Consider the following 17802-nt stretch of genomic DNA (forward strand, 5'->3'; position numbering starts at 1 on the left):
GAGATTTCCGTCTTGGGATGATGATCAATACCAAGAGCTTTCTATTGATGTCTTTCTGAAACTGATGTCTCGATATGTTACTCTTATTGTCTTTGACTTGTTAATGATATGCAGAAAGTCTGATGATTTCTTCATTCGTCTCGTCCGCAAATGTGGGCCATCGTACGTTCGACTACCGGAAGACCATACGTTGCGAACATGAAAGAACGATCGCCACGTACTGTGGACATTCTGGGGAAGTTGTCATCAAGCGTGAGTGTACGTGTGAACAACCTATGAAATCAAGCTGGCTGGCTGGCTGGCTGGATGGGCACTGGACAAGACCTCGACGATGTATGCTTGAGCTTGAGCTTCAACAAGGTGGATACGGGGCCCCTAACGCGGGGGAGTGGAGTGGTCTGGGCCGATCGGTAGCAGTGTGGTGTGGCGGCCAGTGCAACAGCTGCTTAGGGCATGATCACCACTCTCATGTCACCTTGAAGTGGTTTTCACCAAGGGACAGGGTCGCGTGCGCACCACTTCAGTGTAGATCAGCCGAGTGCCGCCGAATCCTGACGTTTCTTCAACGCCCATTCTCTGGTTGCGAATGCAGCAGCCTTTGTGGAGTTGTGACAGCTCGACTCCTTGGTCGAGAATTCCTTGTTGATCCAGGTGGACGTCTGCAATGTCAATCACATTTGTGATCAACACCCCACGGAGGCGAGGAGTCGTTTCGGCGAGAGCCGCGGAACCAGCTTAAGCCATCGAGCGAGCCGGGACCGGTGGGCGGATATCGCCCTCGGATGCCCGCTTTCGGATGAGCATCAGTAAAAGTGCTGACCCTCGTTTTTGTGTTCCGGGAAAGATGAACACGCCGCATAGACGGAAAAGCTTTCATCAGGGTGTGCTAAATAGTGCATTAATCACAACCCGAGTCATAATAATTAGGAGCGTGGGCGGCCACGTTTTGCGTCGTTCCTGATTCTCGGGAGTCGCTTAAAGACTTCTGGTGGAGACGCAGCCGAGGCCGTGGTCGCTGGCTGCTTGGCCTGCTTGGCGACCGACCGAGTCAGGCAATATTGGTGCATCATCTATCTTATCACTGTTCGTTATCGAATTGAATAATACCGAAGAATAAAAAGACACGACGCGAACGCACAGGCTGGGACGGACGAACGAACTGTTAACCTTCTAGCCACTGCCGACAAACAATTGAAGATGGCAATCCGTCGTTCATTAAAGGGAAAACTATGGCGAGAATAATTGTTTAAAAATGAGAAGAGGTCAATACTACAACAAAGCCGTCGGGTATTATCTACAAGCGGTATACTATCATTAGCCCCTGGCAGATTGATAGATATAGGGGACCACCACTAAGTTCGCATCTGCGATACTAGCACGAGAAGTTAGAGACAACAACCCGGTCCAGTCCGCTTCTCGGTGATTACCGGGCAGTTGACAGCTCAGGGGCCACCAGAAAAGATAACGTCCGGCAGCCTCAGTGGCTCGTCCGTACTTAAGCCGCAACGGTCTTTGCTGGGTAATCCTGCATTTCCGGCTGCCCAAGAATCGGTCCTGAGCACCTAACAAGGCCCATTCCCAAAATTTCAGGTAGCTGACGAGATGCCATCATGCAACAAAGTCCCGAAGATACGGATAAGATCATCCCACCCTGGCCGTTTGTACCAAACACCCGGGATCTTATCTGGCCTGTCTCCAACTTTTTAGCATTCACATTAGCGATTAATGAGTGGTCGGGAAGGATGACAAGCTTATAGGATGATTGGATGATGGGGTTGTACGAGCCTTACGGCTTATATGGTAGTTCATAACCCCCGCATTTGAATCCTACTTTCGCCTTTTTTTTCTGGCCTGTGTGTGTTACTTGACGTTTTTATACTCGAGCCGAATCACCGCTGCCGCCACGAAAAGCCATACGCCGAAGCGACAAACAAGATGGCGGCAGACCCGGTCAAGAACTCCGGCATGGAGGAGACCAACATCCCCAGGAAGGACATCGACGTCGAGAGCTCCAACGGTGAGACGGCAGTCATTGCCGAGACGGCACGAGTCTTGGACCACGCTGCCGAAGTCAAGCTCACCCGCAAGTTCGACCTGCGCATCCTCCCGATCTTGGCCATTATGTGTAGGTTAACGCCCAGGCACCATACTGTGCCAAATAAGCTTGGTTCGTTTCTAACACCGCCCAATAGACCTCTTCAACGCGCTGGACAAGGGAAACCTGGGCAACGCTGAGACGGCAGGACTATCTGACGACCTGGGCTTCAAGTCCAACCAGTACAACATGATCGTCTCCATCTTCTTCGTGCCCTATGTCCTCTTCGCGCCGCCAGTCGCCATGCTTGGCAAGAAATTCGGACCCAGCCTCGTGCTCCCGATCCTGATGCTCTGCTTCGGCACGATGACGCTGCTGATGAGCGCGGCGCAGAACTTCGGCGGTGTCTTCGCTCTTCGGTGGTTCCTAGGCATGGCCGAGAGCGCCTTCTTCCCCCTGGTCATCTACTACCTGACGACCTTTTACCGCCGTGGCGAGCTCGCGCGCCGCCTGGCCCTCTTCTATGCCGCGTCCAACATCGCCAACGCCTTCGCGGGCCTGCTGGCCTTCGGAGTCTTCCAGATCAAGTCGCACCGCCTCGAGAGCTGGCGCTACCTGTTCATCATCGAGGGCGGCGCTAGCGTGCTCTTCAGCGTCTTCGCCTACCTCTACCTGCCCAAGTCGGCCGCCGAGGCCCGCTTCCTCAACGACGAGGAGAAGGAGCTCGCTCTGTACCGTATGCAGGTCGACTCTTCGTCAGTCGTTGCTGAGAAGTTCAAGCTGCGCGAGGCCGTCAAGATCTTCCGCTACCCCTCGACATACGCCTTCCTGGCCATCGAGATCTGCCTGGGTGTCCCGCTGCAGTCCGTCTCGCTGTTCCTGCCCCAGATCGTCAGCGCCCTCAAGTACTCCACCGTCAAGACGAACCTGTACACCGTCGCCCCCAACGTCACCGGCGCCGTGATGCTACTCATCCTCGCCTTCAGCTCCGACCTGCTGCGCATCCGGTTCCCGTTTATTGTGCTTGGATTCCTCTTCACCTTCTGCGGCTTTATCATTTTCGCGAGCATTGAGGACGTCACGCAGCAAATCCACGTCGCCTACTTCGCTACGTTCATGATGTGCTGGGGTACCAGTGCGCCTTCGGTCATCCTTAGCACATGGTACAAGTGAGTTTTACCCACACCATTGGTCCGAGATCCATCACACCTGCTAACCCGGGCTCTAGCAACAACATTGCGGACGAGAACAAGCGTATCACGATGACCTCGGTCGGTGTGCCGCTGGCGAACCTGATGGGTCTTGTGAGCAGCAATATCTTCATCAAGAAGCAGGCGCCCAAGTACGAGACCGCCCTGATCACAACGGCGGTCTTCGGAGCGACCGGCGCTTGCATCGCCGCTGCGACAGGTGTCTTTATGATCTGGGACAATGCGAGGCGCAACAGGAAGGCCGGATTCAAGACCGACGCTCGGGACGTGCCGACATCCAAGCTGAGGGACGGACCAAGTGTGCCTGAGTTCCGGTGGTTCCTGTGAGCGGGCGCTGGTTTTGCAGATGATTATAATGACATGGATAAAGATTCCCGATGGCCAATGGTCTACCGCCTGGTCTAAAAATTTCATAGATAAATATAGAAATTCTGAACTACTATATGGTGCCACTAACTAAAACAATTGACACTTGATTGGTATCTACGCGGCTTGGAGCCGATACATGTCCAATGAGCAGCTCTAGTATCCCAGTGGGCCTAGCAAATGTAGCCTTACGCCAATGCTATGCTCTTATTCAATTGGACGTTTACAGTGGAGTAATCTAAGCCGCGAGTACCCTATGGCTCATCTTCAACTTCGTCTACAGGGTCTGCCCACAATAATTCTGCATTTTTTGTCAGCACTGTCAAGCAAGACTGGATCTAGGAAATCGGAATATGGCCTACCACGACGCTCTGAAGACCTATCGTTTTGTCCCCCGGGGACCTTCTCTTCAATGCCAAAGAGTGACGCCATCTCCTCGAGAGTCTTGCCTCGCGTCTCGACAAGGCAATAGCGGACAAACACAAAAGCGATGACGTTGATTGCAGCCAGTATCAGATAGAGACCCCACGATATGGCAGTCATGATGGGCGGTGTCACTTGGGCAACTAGGAAGTTGGCTATCCAGAGCGATGCAGTGCAGAGGGCGTTTCCTTTCGACTATTCCGGTATCGTGTGTCAGCAGAGTAGTAGGGAAATATGGTTGAACACAGTGTACTGCGTGCACTTACCCGCAGGGAGATAGGGAAGATCTCAGCTGCGTAGAGCCAGCTTCCCGAGCTCCACGACGCATTGAAACACGTGAAGAACAGGAATGGGAATGCAATGATCGCATAGTTCTTGGGGTCACCAGGGTGGCTCTCTGCGTGCCTCTGCAGTGCAGCGATGCCAATGAGAGCGGTAAACATGCCCACGAGACCCAGCTGCAACCAGGTCTTCCGGCCTAGTCGGTCGTAGTAGAAAATGGGGATCCACGACGATAGAAACAACACTACGCCCACACCGCTCGTTGCCAGATTCGCAATCTTGGGGTCGGTGATGCCTCCATTGTGAAACAGCTGCGGCGTATAGTAGAAGATCGCATTCGTCCCGGTAGCCTGCTGTAGGAACTGAATAGTGACCCCAAGCAGCGTAACACGAAGCACCGGGCCCTTGAACATATCCGCCCAACCAGCCTGCGCCATGTCTCCAGCGGCCTCCTCCTCGCCGACCGTGTCCGTGATCTCACGCATCTCTATCTCGGCCGCCTCGCTCCCATGCAAGCGCGTGAGCACCTCCAGAGCGCAATCGTAGCGCTCCTGAGCGACAAGCCAGCGCGGCGACGGCGGCACCCAAGACGAGCGCCAACAGCCGACAGCCAGTAGGGCGGCGGGCGCGACCTGCAGGACAAGGGGGAGTCTCCACCAGCCGTCAGACTCGATCAAGAGAAAGCAGGCGTAGTCGAGGAAGAAGACGGCCATCTCGGCGAAGCAAAGGATCATGAGCTCTATTCCGACGACGCGGCCGCGCAGGCCCGGCGGGCTGATCTCGGAGATGTACAGCGGCACGCCGGCTGCGAATGCCCCTATTCCCAGCCCGATGATCAGCCGCCCGGCCGTCATCTGCGCGATGGTCGAGCTGGCGGCTTGGGCGAGCGCGCCGAGGATGGTCAGGCACGCCGCGATGGAGAGCGTGCGCTCCCTGCCCAGGATGTCGGCGGCATAACCTGCGCTCATGGCGCCCGCGGCGCACGAGAGGTTGTAGATGCTGACGACCAGCCCGATGGCCCAGTCGCTGGGGTGGCCCATGAGAATGGCCCAGCGCTCGTCTGCGACGATCATGCCCATGACTCCTTGGTTCCAACCAAAGAGAAAGCCGCCCAGCGAGACGAAGGCGGTGAGCGAGTAGACATATCTCGCGCTTGGGTGCCGTTTGGCGCCCGGCTCGATGTGACGTGGCGGTCGTATGAGCTTTGTCTGTTTGATGGAACGGAGGAGCTTCATCTTGACGACCGTGTCTTGACCCCCAGGGGCCCTTGTTGCTTGCCGTAGTATAAGACGTTCAGCTCATGGATGTGAGACTATGAGCCTGTCGCGATGTGAGATCAAAGCTGCACTCGTGACTTTACAATATCAGGGGAGTCGGGGCGGTGTGGCCGTCCGCTGTCACGAGGAACGACGTTGAGATTAAGATGAGACAGACAGCCTTCGGTGACACAGGGGCGGACTTCAAGCGGTCAGGGTTAGCTCCGGCGGCGGGTATGTGCCGCCACCATCGTCATCCTGGCCGTCAAGCGATATCCTGCTGCACAAGGTTCGTGTAGCGGTAGCTAAATAATTCTTGTGTATACAAACATTGCAAACACTGACAATCTCCGCCTGATTCACAGTTGCAGCATCCTCAATGACCAATACCCAGCTCGCTTTGGTGCAATGCGGTTGTCTTTGGCGGTCAACGTTGACCCTCGGCTATCGGCAACTATATAAAAAAAGGGGGATGCCGACGTAGGCTCAGAAATTGCCAAATTCTCTTTTCGTATTCTCCACAAGTTGAGGGCAATTCGGGGTGCAGTAGGTGAGAAGCTACACGTACTATACAGTCTTATACAGAGGTGCAGCACAAGACTAGATGTTTGCAATCTGCACTCGATGGTGGAGTGAAATTCCTAGACATGTCAATGCGCGGAGCAAGGCAGACAGGATGCAAGGCGGCAATTCTAAACGTTAAAAGATTCTCGATGAAGAATACCCGAGTGCTTCAGGGCTTATTATGGCATCCTCGAAGTCTTGGAATACCCGATGTCTGACATAAGCTCACAATACTGATTTCCGTTCCTCCTTCATCATTAATGCCTATCTCGCAGCGCTTTCCTCGCCGCCGGCCAGATTGGTTAGGGTCACTCAAGTATACAGTTTACTACTGTACAACTCATTGAAAGCAGAAGTGATTTTTGGTTAAGACTTGGCGAGCGGACGCAGAAAAGCTAGTAATCTATGTTAACCATGACGGTCAGGCACTTTTGAGTGAACCGCCTCGAAAACCCCAACCATGTACAATTTGAACACGTTCCCGGGCCTGCTTTCCCCAGAGATACGCATACTCGAAGACGCGAGCCCCACGACCAGAAGCAACCATACTCCAGGCACACTCCTGAAATCCCTCCTCCGCCCGCTCAAGCGGCCTCAGCTAGAGACTTCTCCAGCTCGACCAGTTCCCTGAAGCCCTCGACAATCTCCCTCCGCCGCTCGCCCTCTGGCCTCGGAAGCGGCTTCCGGGCCCAGCCCCCGTAGCCAAAGTACTCTTGCAACGCTACTTTGACGCCAACGGCGCCGGACTGTATCGCCGCCCAGTCGCCGCGTGCAAGTACCTTCTGCAGCGCCTGGTCGCCGCCCTGACCCTTAGCCAGCGACCGGTACAGCTTCACCACCGTTGCGGGCGCGACGTTCGCGATGCCTGGGATCACGCCCGCCGCGCCGGCGGCCATGGCCGGCGTCAGGAAGTCGCCCGAGCCAGCGAAGCAGAGGAAGTCCGGGTAGTCGTTTGCGTAGGCCTCGTCGGCGCTCGCGCTGGGGACGGGCGCGCCCGTGAAGTCGGCGGCGACCCTGGCGAGCTTGCCGGTGTTGCCGCACGTGAACTTGGCGCCGATGATGTTGCGGTGGGCCCTGCCCAGGCGCGTGAGGGCGTCGCTCGACAGGTCCAGGCCCGAGACGGCGGCCGGGTAGTTGTAGATGACGAGGGGGATGGGGCTGGCGTCGGCGACGTCGGTGAAGAACTTGAAGACGGTTTCCCTGTCGAACAGGCCCTGGTAGTAGGACGGCGGCAGGACCAGCGCCGCGTCCCCGCCGTTCAGAGCCGCCTGCTTACACAGCTCGATGGTCTGGCGGGTCGACTGGGCGGCGCAGCCCACGACAAGGGGCATGTGTTTGAAGCCGGCCTCATCGAGGGCGCTGCGTGTGATTTGCGTGATGTGGTCCCGCTCGTAGTCGAGGAGGTGCACGGCCTCGCCGTTTGAGCCTTGCACGGCTATTCCGGTGACGCCTGCGCGGGCCAGGCGCACGGCGTGTTTGGCCACGCTGTCCAGGTCAACTGGCTCGTCCTGTTCGTCCTTAAAGAAGGCTGGTGTCGGAACGTAGACGCCTGGGACCAGCGGGTTGGCTTTCTTCCTGGGACGGGACTCGTGGGAGCCATTGCCGTGTTCTGCGCCTTCTGAGGAGGGCATAGTGGGTGCTTTGGTGGGTGGTTTGGTGTTTGTGTATGAAAAGATAGTATACAAGCTTGGGGTATGTGTGCTCAAATCTTTACCGTGAATTATCCAACAAACACTGGCTGCTTGGTAATGAACGGGACAGTCTGGTTGACGATAAGGAAGAAACGTGAGGGTATGGATGTGATATAAAATGTTGGACAGCACCGTACCAAGCTATACTTACACAAAGCCATGATAAGCCCCTGAGCCGTCTTGAGTGGCGGAAGGTGCGCACGCGACATTTAATAATAACTAGGCGCACGGAGACGGAGCAGACGCAACAACGACACAAGTCATTGACGCCGGGCAATGACGTCCGTCGAAACACTCAAGACGCCAGTCAAACGCCCACAAGTGCTGCAACGGCAACAGCAGCACGACTCGAAGGGCGTGGCCACAAGGGAGCCGGCGCCCCACCCCCGCCAAAAGGCCCAGCCAACCCCGGGCCGAACATATCGAATGTTTCTGTGACGGCTGGAGAAACATGGAGAAGCCAGTCGATCCAGAGCCGGAGCAAGAGCGCGGACAGCCAGCGGATTGGACTGGCAAGGACTGGCAGTGAGAGCGGACGGGCTGGCGGGACGCATCCGAGTGGACACACCCCACAGAGTCAGTACAGACGATCGCGAAACTCTGGCCTCGCTTGTGGGAGCCAATCTTTGACGTAACTTTAATCATACAACGCATCGCATAGGGGCCGAGTTTGCCATCAGCTGGTGCCGAACCTTGGACGCGTCTGGTCTAGTCTCAGCAATGAGGAGAGGAGGACAGGACATGAGTCTGCGTTACTGCTACCTCCAACGGGGCAAGCTAAAAGGCGGAGAAGCCGCTGGCTGGTCTGGCTGGTCTGGCTGGTGCATCGTCGACGTCCATGTTGCCAGTGGCTAGTCTCTTCCAAGGTCGGTTGGCTTTGTCTCCAGCCGGCCTGATCCCAGCTCCAGCAAGCCGCGAGAGGAACATAGCATCTGTGCACTCGTGGGGGGCGTGATTCACCCTATCGAACCGCCAGACGCTGCTTGTGAGGCATGTTGCCGTCCTGACAGAGAAACCAGGTCCATTCATCATCACTATGACCGTCATGACAGGCACATAGTCTAGTATGGCCTGATGTCGGGGGTCACAGACCGACCTGCCAGGCCTGCATTAGCCACGCAAACAACCGACGGGTGTCAAATTTAGAACGCAGCCCGTACCTGGACAATGGGTGTGAGTTGTTTTGCTTTTTTTCTTGTTTTCCGTCGACTGCCAGCACATGACACTGCAGGTGATGATCTGCTCATGCGGGTCACCCGAGACAAGCAAGTCCAAGCCCAAGTTCGAGTCCAAAACCAAGCCTAGGTCCAAGGTCTGGTCAGGAAGGTTTCGCGGGAGGGTGAAGGGGTCCCGGTCCGCCTCTTGCCAATCTCCACCCCCGCGTGGGGGTGGAGTGCAGTGTCACCTCCTCCGCATTCTCATCGGGTCTACAGTGGACCTATCCTACTCCATCTTACTCCTACAATGGGGCTGCCGGCTTAGCCCTGCATCTCACCATCTTATTCCCACTCAGGGACGGACAACACTGACTGCACGCAACTAGCATGAAGCCATTCATCGACAACCTCGTCGCCTTTTCGCCCGACATGCCTCTGAAATCCCCCTCTCTGGTCTGGCCAAAGGAATCGACCACGCCCCGTCCAGTGTGCCACTCGCACCATTCTCTGCCGAAAAGGAAGCAAGCACATATTTCAGCGGTGATGATCCAGTAGCTCGGGGGGGCTTGGCCGTCTTCCCCCCTGAACTGGGGTCAACGCTGCGCCCGTGCTCTACCAGCTGGAACTGTCAACTCAATGTCGTGTCACCACACCCGGTTAAAGTTACCAGATGCTGCGCGATGACAACCTCTTGCAGATTCAGCAATGTCCCTCCTCGGGCGTATTTTAATGTCTGCAACAAACACACCTCGGGGCACCTGACACATGACACCTGAACCCTGGTCGATGATATCAACCCTCTGCTACGAACACCATGAGCGTCTCTCCGTTTCTGAGAGGAACCATGTCTGCTTCTGTGGATTAGGGAGGGGCTCAAAATGACTGCTCTGGTCGGCATCTCGTGGCTGTCATTGGCCTCATACGTGAGATTGGTTGTATGCGCAACCGGGATCGTCACTCGGGGCCTGGGAGCCGTATGCGTCGAGCACCAGCCGTTGCTGGAAGCTGTCGTTGGTGTTGCCGGGACACTGCCCGTCTGGACCTGGTGCCGAGGTCGGTGCCGCTGCGAAAGTCCTCTGCCTCGACTTGTGACTGCAATGTGAAAGTCTGGCATCGTGACAAATGCTTGTGATACGACTCGTTTCGTTTCCGAAATGCTGTATAGAGTTGTCCGAGTCGCCATTCAAACTCAGTCTTCGGTTTCCTCATTAGTGTCTCAACAGTCACAATTGCACTCAGCAGCAAGCCTCGAATGGCAGCCGTCCGTCTCTCACTTCATGGAGAAGTCAACATCGTATAAGCAAGCAATTTGGACGGTACACAGCCAGGTGATCATCTTGTGACTGTTCGTGGTCGTGGATTAGTACCAACAAGAGTGAACTGGAAGTTGTAATTAAAATGAGCCGTCTCAAGTTCTTGCATGCAGCCCTTGTCAAGGTTGTTGACGTGCAGGATATAGTCTGGACGACCCCCCACGCCAGAGCAGCACTAAAGAGAAAAAATGACTCGGGGCCGAGGAACACAAGTCTCCGGATCGGCTCCGTGTGGCGTGAGTGTGGCCCAGTTTTCACCACCGTCATCGGCGATTGTCCTGCCGCTGTTCGGCAATCCGCCCCGGGCTTCATGCCTTCACCTTGTAGTGTGCCGGTGACAAAGGAGGCAAGCTCCGGTCCGAACTCTTTGCATAGATACTTACGAAACTGGATCTTCATCACATCTAGCATTCACTGACATTTGGCTGTTAGTTGGTTGCACTTTGAGTGACAACCAGTCGTCTTAAAGTCTTCTCGGAATCCTGCCCAAGCCAAGCTACCAGCTTATGATCTGAGGTCTCTACCATAATTCGTTTTCTCTTTTCAGCCGTCCAAACACTTCTCATCATTGTCCGTATAAAGTAAATTCATCACCATGGGCGAACAAGCCGGCCCCCAGCCACCCTACCCGCTCCACCCGTCCGTCGTGCCACGGATCGACCCCATCTACGCCAGCTTCTACAATGAGCACTTAATAGACAAGCAGCAGGTCCACCTGCAGCCCGTGGAGGCATCTCGCAGCAGCGGCGTCCTCATCCCAGGTGCCGGCCCTCCGTACCCTGTCGCAAAGGCAGAAGACTTCTCGATACCTCGCACGCAGAGCAGCGGGCCCGAGATCAAGATCCGGTGTTTCACGCCCGACGGCAAGAAGCCCGCACAGGGGTGGCCGGTTTTGTTCTACTTCCACGGCGGCGGCTGGGTCCTGGGCAACATCGACACCGAGAATGTCATCGCAACGAACCTGTCAGGTCGGGCAAACTGTGTAGTTGTGAATGTGGACTATAGGTAAGCCTGACCTTCACCCATAACGGAACACGGTATACTGCAACACTGCTCACACCGACCACAGACTCGCTCCAGAAGACCCATACCCTGCGGCAGTAGAGGACTCATGGGAAGCCGTCCTGTGGGCGACCAAGGGCCCAGGAAAAGACCTCCTCCCCATCGACACGACGAAGCTCGCAGCAGGCGGGTCTTCGGCAGGCGCGAACCTGACGGCAGTGATGTGCCAGCGGGCGGCGGCGCAGCCGGAGCTGGGGATCCGCTTCTCCGCGCAGCTGCTGTCGGTGCCCGTGGCCGACAACACGGCGTCGCCGGCGACCAAGCTCTCGTGGCGCGAAAACGAGTTCGTGCCCGCCCTGCCCGCCGCCAAGATGCTGTGGTACCGCCGCCACTACCTGCCCAACGAGGCTGACTGGGCCCACCCCGAGGCGAGTCCACTTCTCTGGGAGGGCGACTGGACGCGGCTGCCGCCTGCTGAGGTCGTGCTGGGCGAGCTGGACGTGCTAAGGACCGAGGGGGAGGAGATTGCTGAGAAGTTGGTCAAGGCGGGGAAGACGAGTACTAGGGTTACTGTTATGAAGGGCCAGCCCCACCCTTTCATCGCGATGGATGGGACGTTGGACTGTGGGAAGTTGGCAATTACTTTGTTTGTCGAGAGGTTGTTGAGGGCGTTTTATGTAGACAACTAGAAGAATCTCCGCTCCTCCCCAACCTCTGCTCCTTCGAATCTCTCTCATGTCCTGCTTCTCGATTACAATTTGACCAGAAGAGAGGTTTTGACCCTGATAAACCTCGACATAGTGGCTATTGTCCATTGAGGCGCGGATGCAACGTAGGTGCGCGGACCTAGCATTCGGAGCGAGTAGATTGGGAGGCCATTTGGTCCCTACATTGGTGCCCGGTCAATACCAAGGATATCGCGATATCATTGGCTTCGTAAGGGAATGAAAGGGAAAGAATGACTTACCCCATGCGAACATAGTAACTTTCCTTCCCAGTCATCAACCCAATCAGGGGACTCATCAAAGGAATGGAGCCAGCAACGGGTTGCGATTCGTTTGGATCTTGATTTATATAGTCCAGAGTTCATAAGAACACGTATGACGCCCCAACGCTCACCAGTATCAATATCAAAAGAGAGACATGATTGCGGAAGATGCCTGACAATATGAAGGCAACCAAAGACCAGCGGCTTCGTTCGGCAAGGCAAGTATGATAGCCTATCATTTGTTGGCAGAACGCAGCAAGGATGCCATTCAGCAGAAGGAGTGAGTGGGGAGGGAAAATGGGAAGCAAGTTCTCCCTGGAATCGAAATTCTTACAGTGTAATTTAGTGGCAGTCGAAATGGCAAGTTGCTGAGGAACAGCCGCTCTCGCATCACATGAAGATGTCGCATGCCGCCTGGCTTTTGAAAGGTGATACGTATTTTTTCCAAACTAAGGAATCAACGTTTGTACACGTCAAGTCTTTACCAGATCCACCAGCAACAAAAAAATTCGTTGGAACATGATTTAGTCGCCGGCGTTGTTAGACTGTTTCCTGAATTACCTCGGTACTTTCTCAATAAGCGCGCGCGTTGTTGTGACAATGACTTGGAACATACTTCTTGAACTTTTCAATGTTTGCACCACTGTAGACTTCTAATTGCGCTCAATGTTATGACATGGCGCTCAGAAGAAATAGAGTGATGGGTTTTGCACGCTCGTAGTCTTGGAGTTGCACGCCCAAGGGTCTGGCCAGCGGTTATAACCCAGAAGAATGCAACTGTTGGCTTTGAGTGGGTATCAATAGAGTGGACAGACCCTTGACCTCAATAAATGGGCCGACTAGGTCGTTCGCGAATGATGAGGGCCGACTTCTAAATGATTGTAACTGTTGGCTGCAAGTTTGGAAAGATCACCAGGTTTGCTATGTGGAGTCTGAACCAACTGCAGAAAGTGACACATAATGTTTGGTTGAGTGCGACGCTGGTGCTAGTATTCTGCCTATGCTATGCGTAAAAATAGAATCTTATCCACTTAGGAACTGGATAGAAAACACCTAGATATTCGCCAGACTTTTCAAATTTCAGCAAACCACTTGCATTGAATGTAGTTTTATTCGTTCTTGTCAGGCAACATCATTCTTCCGTCGGCCGAATTGCTGCTTTCTCGTTCCATTTTGATATGAATTAGCAGCCTCGTCAAGCTCGTTGGCATGAAAACAGTCTTGCGGCGTCTGATGTCTTGTCTCCGAATATTGTTCCCATCTTCGAAGCTATCCTTCTATGTCACTCTCTGCCTTTTCTATTAGATGTGACTCATTGGTATACTCTGCAAGCGTCTTCTTCCCCGCTAATATCACAATGGCCTCTGGATTAGCTTCCTTGTTTCCTGGGGTGGACCTCTGTACCATCCCCGGTGGTACCCCTCCCGACGGACAAGTTAGCAGTTTCGACAATCCAACAACGTTGATGCAAGACTTGACTATATCTCTCACGATTATACCAACCATCTTCGCCATTCTCATTGCTTCCGGCAGATTGTGGGCCAACTTTAAGAGGCGAACTGGGAGTGATGGTGACTATGCAACCTAGAAAACAAGCCAAGATACCCCAGAAGATGGCTGACATCAATCTTTGATAGCCCTGGTCCTTCTTGCCATTCTAATTGCTGTTACTCAAACAGTGCTTCTGATAAGTTGTACGTAAGATCATGCTCTCTCTATCAGTCTGATACCTGACAGGGCGAATACCAGATGTGAAATATTACCGCCACATATGGGACGTGCCACTTTGTTGGCTTGATGATCAGTTCTTCAAGGTGTGTGTCTATTTTTGGATAGCACCACTTTATTATATACTAATGCGCTGGCAGCTGTCATATGCGTATGAAACAATAACCACTTTTGGATTGCTCTTTGCGAAGACCGCGACGTTGCTTCTATTTCATCAACTGTTTCAAATCTCAAGACAACTGCGTCTAGCTATCCAGGTTGGAATTGCTGTCAACTCCTTGCTATATGGCATCAGCATTGCAGTTCTTACATATTACTCTACTCCCCACATTGGCCAAACTTGGGATGATGTGGTTACCGAAGCAGTCCTCCACCGTGACATATTTGCGTTTAAATGGAGTGTCGGCCAAGCCACTATTGGAGCAGCCCTTGACATTTATATTTTCGTCCTCCCTCTCCCCACAATTTTAAGGCTCAATTTGTCTACAAAAAAACGGATTCAACTCATGGCTGTATTCTTTACCGCTATTCTGTGAGTTCTGTAGCGCCTACAAGGACCAATTCAAATACCTTGCTAATGGTGTGCTTTAGGGGCATTTTTGCCAGCCTTGTATCTCTTGTCTACAGAGTGAAGTCACTCTCTGATACAGATTCGACATGGAATGCGGGGATCCTGATGATCTGCGTGTAAGTGTAGCCTGCTATTCATCTACTCATCAACCATAATACTAATACGCGGGCTCCTTATTGTCAGTCAAATCGAGCTTACTGTGGCAATAATCGTCTGTTCAATGCCCGAATTCGCCGGGTTCATGCGGACAAGTGTGTCGGACTCAAAGCTGGCTTTAACTCTACGCTCTTTACTAGGCAACATCACTCGCAGCTCGAGTGGCTCCCGTGAGAGAAGCCAAAAGTACGCCGATCACAATCGAACTCAGCCACACTTGGGAAAGGATACTCGACACTTTGAGCAGAAACCGGATATCCCGAGCTCAATGAGACATGGCTTACGGACAGCAGACCTATGGTCGGTTTGGAACATCATGTGAATCCCCCTCAGCCGGTTTACGATGGTCTGTGTGTGAGATTTCAGAACTCTGTGGATATTGAGCAACAATCTTGGGCATCTTCAGAAGGTTCAGGTCGGGGTTTCATCTTTCATTGAGTTCTCGATCCGCCACTGCATCTTGAGCCTGTGGGGCGAGGGGAAGAAATGGATGGAGATGCAGAAGTTGGACATGTGTGGCCATGTCTTGCAGGGGCGGGTCAGACCCGCAAGTGCTGGAGGTGTTGGTTCCTTCACACACTGACAACAATGCTCAAATATCGAAGGTTCTGGCAGACTTTGGTTTCATCTAGTGGCCGTTACTGGTCTGTGTGGGGACGGGGGGTTGACCGACGATGTCCAGATCTCCACACTGGGAATGCTCAGCAGACTCAATTAGCCAAATCGACGGTTCCGTGGCGAAACTTTGATTTTTCGCTGCTTCGATTTGCTCTTTCAACCCTACGTGAGACAGTGGTAAAGATGGAGAAGGGTCACGTGGCCTCTGAGCATATTAAGAGATTGGCCTAGAGCTTGAGGGAAGTACGCTTTGTCTTTCAGTGAGTTGCATCCATGGTCCGGATCTGCTGTCCTCGAAGAAGTACTAGTCCTGTACCTTGAGAAGCCCTCACGTGCATGAAGGAAAACTGCCGAAACGCTTCATCCCTTTGCTCAATCATATGGCCTCAATCGCATGGCAATGAAATGGGGAGGACTACAATCCAGGGGTTGCCCTGGGCTCTCACCAAATGAGTTTTGGTCGTACAACCTCAGGTCAATTGATCAATCGCGGGCTCTTCCCAACTCTTGCGGAGAATCCTGGTTTGTGGCATGTGAGTGGTAGACCCGATTGCCTGCTTATTGTTCATCAACTTCCGCATCGGGTATTGAATAGGACTTCATCAGCCGCCCCCAAGCAGCCCAGACTCACAAGAAACTGACAGTTGACAAAAAAACCCATTCTTGTCTGGGTCTCATACTCATCTACAGCGATTTGACCAATCGTTCCTTCTGGTCTTGGCCAGTGCTTGGGACAAAAGTCTGCCTCATCTGGCTGACGACCAGCCGGTTCTCGACGAGATGCTTATGAGACGAGCGGCCCCGCCACAATGTCTATGAGCTTTGTCCCGGCCCCTAGGTATCTTTCATGGGCGGATCCTATTCAGAACCTCAATTGGCAAGTCCAGCGAAAGCAAGCACGGCCATGACGGCATGAACAGTCGAAAAGGAGGCAGACACGCGCAGACATTTTGCAGCCTATTCAATGCTCCTTTCAACTGAAGTGGTAAGAGGGCGGGAAAGCATGTGGGAAATTTGCTGGGTGGTCATCTGAAAGTTTGCCGACAGCGGGTGACCCTATTCAGAATTTGAAGTCTATTGTCCATGAATAGAGCCACTCACCACGACTCTTCTGAATAGGCTCTCCCCTATGAATATAAGATCCCTGGGATGGGACAGCCATTCCCACCCAGCTTCTTCCTTTTCCTCACCGACAGATGCAAGAAGGATCAATCCAATCAATCTAATCATCCATCAAGCCTACAGACAAGTTAACCAGTGTGTCGAACGATCAGTTCCACGACTCCACGGTCAGCATACTCAAAAGCAACACAAAAAACAACTCATTCATTCATACAAAATCACATCTTCAATATGAAGTTTACCACAATCGCAGTTGCGGCCTTGTCCGCAGCCTCCACCAACGCCATCGCAATCGCCGTCGCCGAGGCCAACCCCAACCCGGCCCCTGAGGCATGGTGCCAGTCGAAGGGCGAGCCCTGCTGGAAGGTGAAGCGAGCCGCCGACGCCCTCACCGAGTCTCTCCACTCCTCAGGCGGGTACAAGGCGTCCCGCGGGGCCGACATCTCCAACTACCAGGGCGGCGCCGCCTACCACGCCAAGAGGTCCTTTGAAGAGCTCGCCAACCTCGTGGCGTCAGCCTTCCCCGACCCTGATGCCCTCTACGAGGCGCTCGGCCTGGGCGACCACTTCGGCCCTGACTCCAACCTCACCGAGGCCGACGGCCAGGGCGAGCCTGTAGACCCCGAGAGCCGCCCGCCCGCAGATCCCTCCTCCGCCGCTCCCCTCGCCGCCCGTGACGGCGCCGCCGCCATCGACCCGAGGTGGTGCCGCTGGAAAGGTGAGGGATGCTGGAAGCGCGAGGCCACACCCTGGTGCAGGTGGAAGGGTGAGGGCTGCTGGAAGCGTGCGGTCCAAATGACACCTCGCGAGGCCGAAGCCAACCCATGGTGCCGGTGGAAGGGCGAAGGGTGCTGGAAGCGCACGGACGAGAACACCTCGGCGGTCCAGAGGCGCGACGCGGCACCCGCCTTCTGCCCCTTCGGCGGCGAGGCCGGCTCCGTATGCTACGCCTCCAAGCGCGACTTCATCGAGGCCGACAAGCGGTCGTGCGAGCAGCCTGGCGAGGCGTGCCACAAGGCGCGCGCCGCGGCCGAGGCGCTCATCGACGCCATCGAGACCGCCGACGCCGTCGAGCCCGAGAAGCGTGACACCAGCGACGTCGAGGCGCGCTGGTGCCGGTGGAAGGGCGAGGGCTGCTGGAAGCGCGACGGCATGGACGAGGTCGTTGCTCGTTGCAATGCCCCCGGCGGTGCTTGCACTGCTGCCAAGCGCGACCTGACTAGCATGCACGCCGCTGCTCGCAGCTTCCTCGACACTCTTGATGCTGAGGTTTTCTAGACTGTAAGTTGGCACAGCTCACACGTTGACCTCGAAGGCTG

The 17802-nt window shown here is 54.5% G+C and overlaps 6 protein-coding genes across 6 annotated transcripts; 3 read left to right on the forward strand and 3 right to left on the reverse strand.

Moving 5' to 3' along the window:
• Positions 1–1935: 1935 nt before the first annotated feature.
• J7T55_002066 (uncharacterized protein) lies at positions 1936–3573 on the forward strand (the record flags this gene model as incomplete). Its single annotated transcript, XM_053133439.1, has 3 exons — positions 1936–2125; positions 2193–3204; positions 3264–3573. 3 exons carry the CDS (start codon positions 1936–1938, stop codon positions 3571–3573), a joined length of 1512 nt encoding a protein of 503 aa, XP_052988625.1.
• Positions 3574–3866: 293 nt separating this feature from the next.
• On the reverse strand, positions 3867–5552 carry J7T55_002067 (uncharacterized protein; the record flags this gene model as incomplete). Its single annotated transcript, XM_053133440.1, has 3 exons — positions 3867–3913; positions 3975–4230; positions 4302–5552. 3 exons carry the CDS (start codon positions 5550–5552, stop codon positions 3867–3869), a joined length of 1554 nt encoding a protein of 517 aa, XP_052988626.1.
• Positions 5553–6721: 1169 nt separating this feature from the next.
• Positions 6722–7768, reverse strand: J7T55_002068 (dihydrodipicolinate synthetase; the record flags this gene model as incomplete). The annotated part of the gene is made up of 1 exon (XM_053133441.1): positions 6722–7768. One exon carries the CDS (start codon positions 7766–7768, stop codon positions 6722–6724), a length of 1047 nt encoding a protein of 348 aa, XP_052988627.1.
• A 2009-nt stretch (positions 7769–9777) lies between these two features.
• Positions 9778–10321, reverse strand: J7T55_002069 (uncharacterized protein; the record flags this gene model as incomplete). Its single annotated transcript, XM_053133442.1, has 3 exons — positions 9778–9839; positions 9932–10077; positions 10260–10321. 3 exons carry the CDS (start codon positions 10319–10321, stop codon positions 9778–9780), a joined length of 270 nt encoding a protein of 89 aa, XP_052988628.1.
• Positions 10322–10893: 572 nt separating this feature from the next.
• J7T55_002070 (lipase 2) lies at positions 10894–11989 on the forward strand (the record flags this gene model as incomplete). The annotated part of the gene is made up of 2 exons (XM_053133443.1): positions 10894–11303; positions 11368–11989. 2 exons carry the CDS (start codon positions 10894–10896, stop codon positions 11987–11989), a joined length of 1032 nt encoding a protein of 343 aa, XP_052988629.1.
• Positions 11990–16714: 4725 nt separating this feature from the next.
• J7T55_002071 (uncharacterized protein) lies at positions 16715–17761 on the forward strand (the record flags this gene model as incomplete). The annotated part of the gene is made up of 1 exon (XM_053133444.1): positions 16715–17761. The coding sequence occupies one exon, from the start codon at positions 16715–16717 to the stop codon at positions 17759–17761; it is 1047 nt and encodes a 348-aa protein (XP_052988630.1).
• Positions 17762–17802: the final 41 nt, after the last annotated feature.

Source organism: Diaporthe amygdali (assembly GCF_026229845.1).
Source record: "Diaporthe amygdali strain CAA958 chromosome Unknown NODE_37_length_474048_cov_65_229390, whole genome shotgun sequence".
Taxonomy (NCBI): domain Eukaryota; kingdom Fungi; phylum Ascomycota; class Sordariomycetes; order Diaporthales; family Diaporthaceae; genus Diaporthe; species Diaporthe amygdali.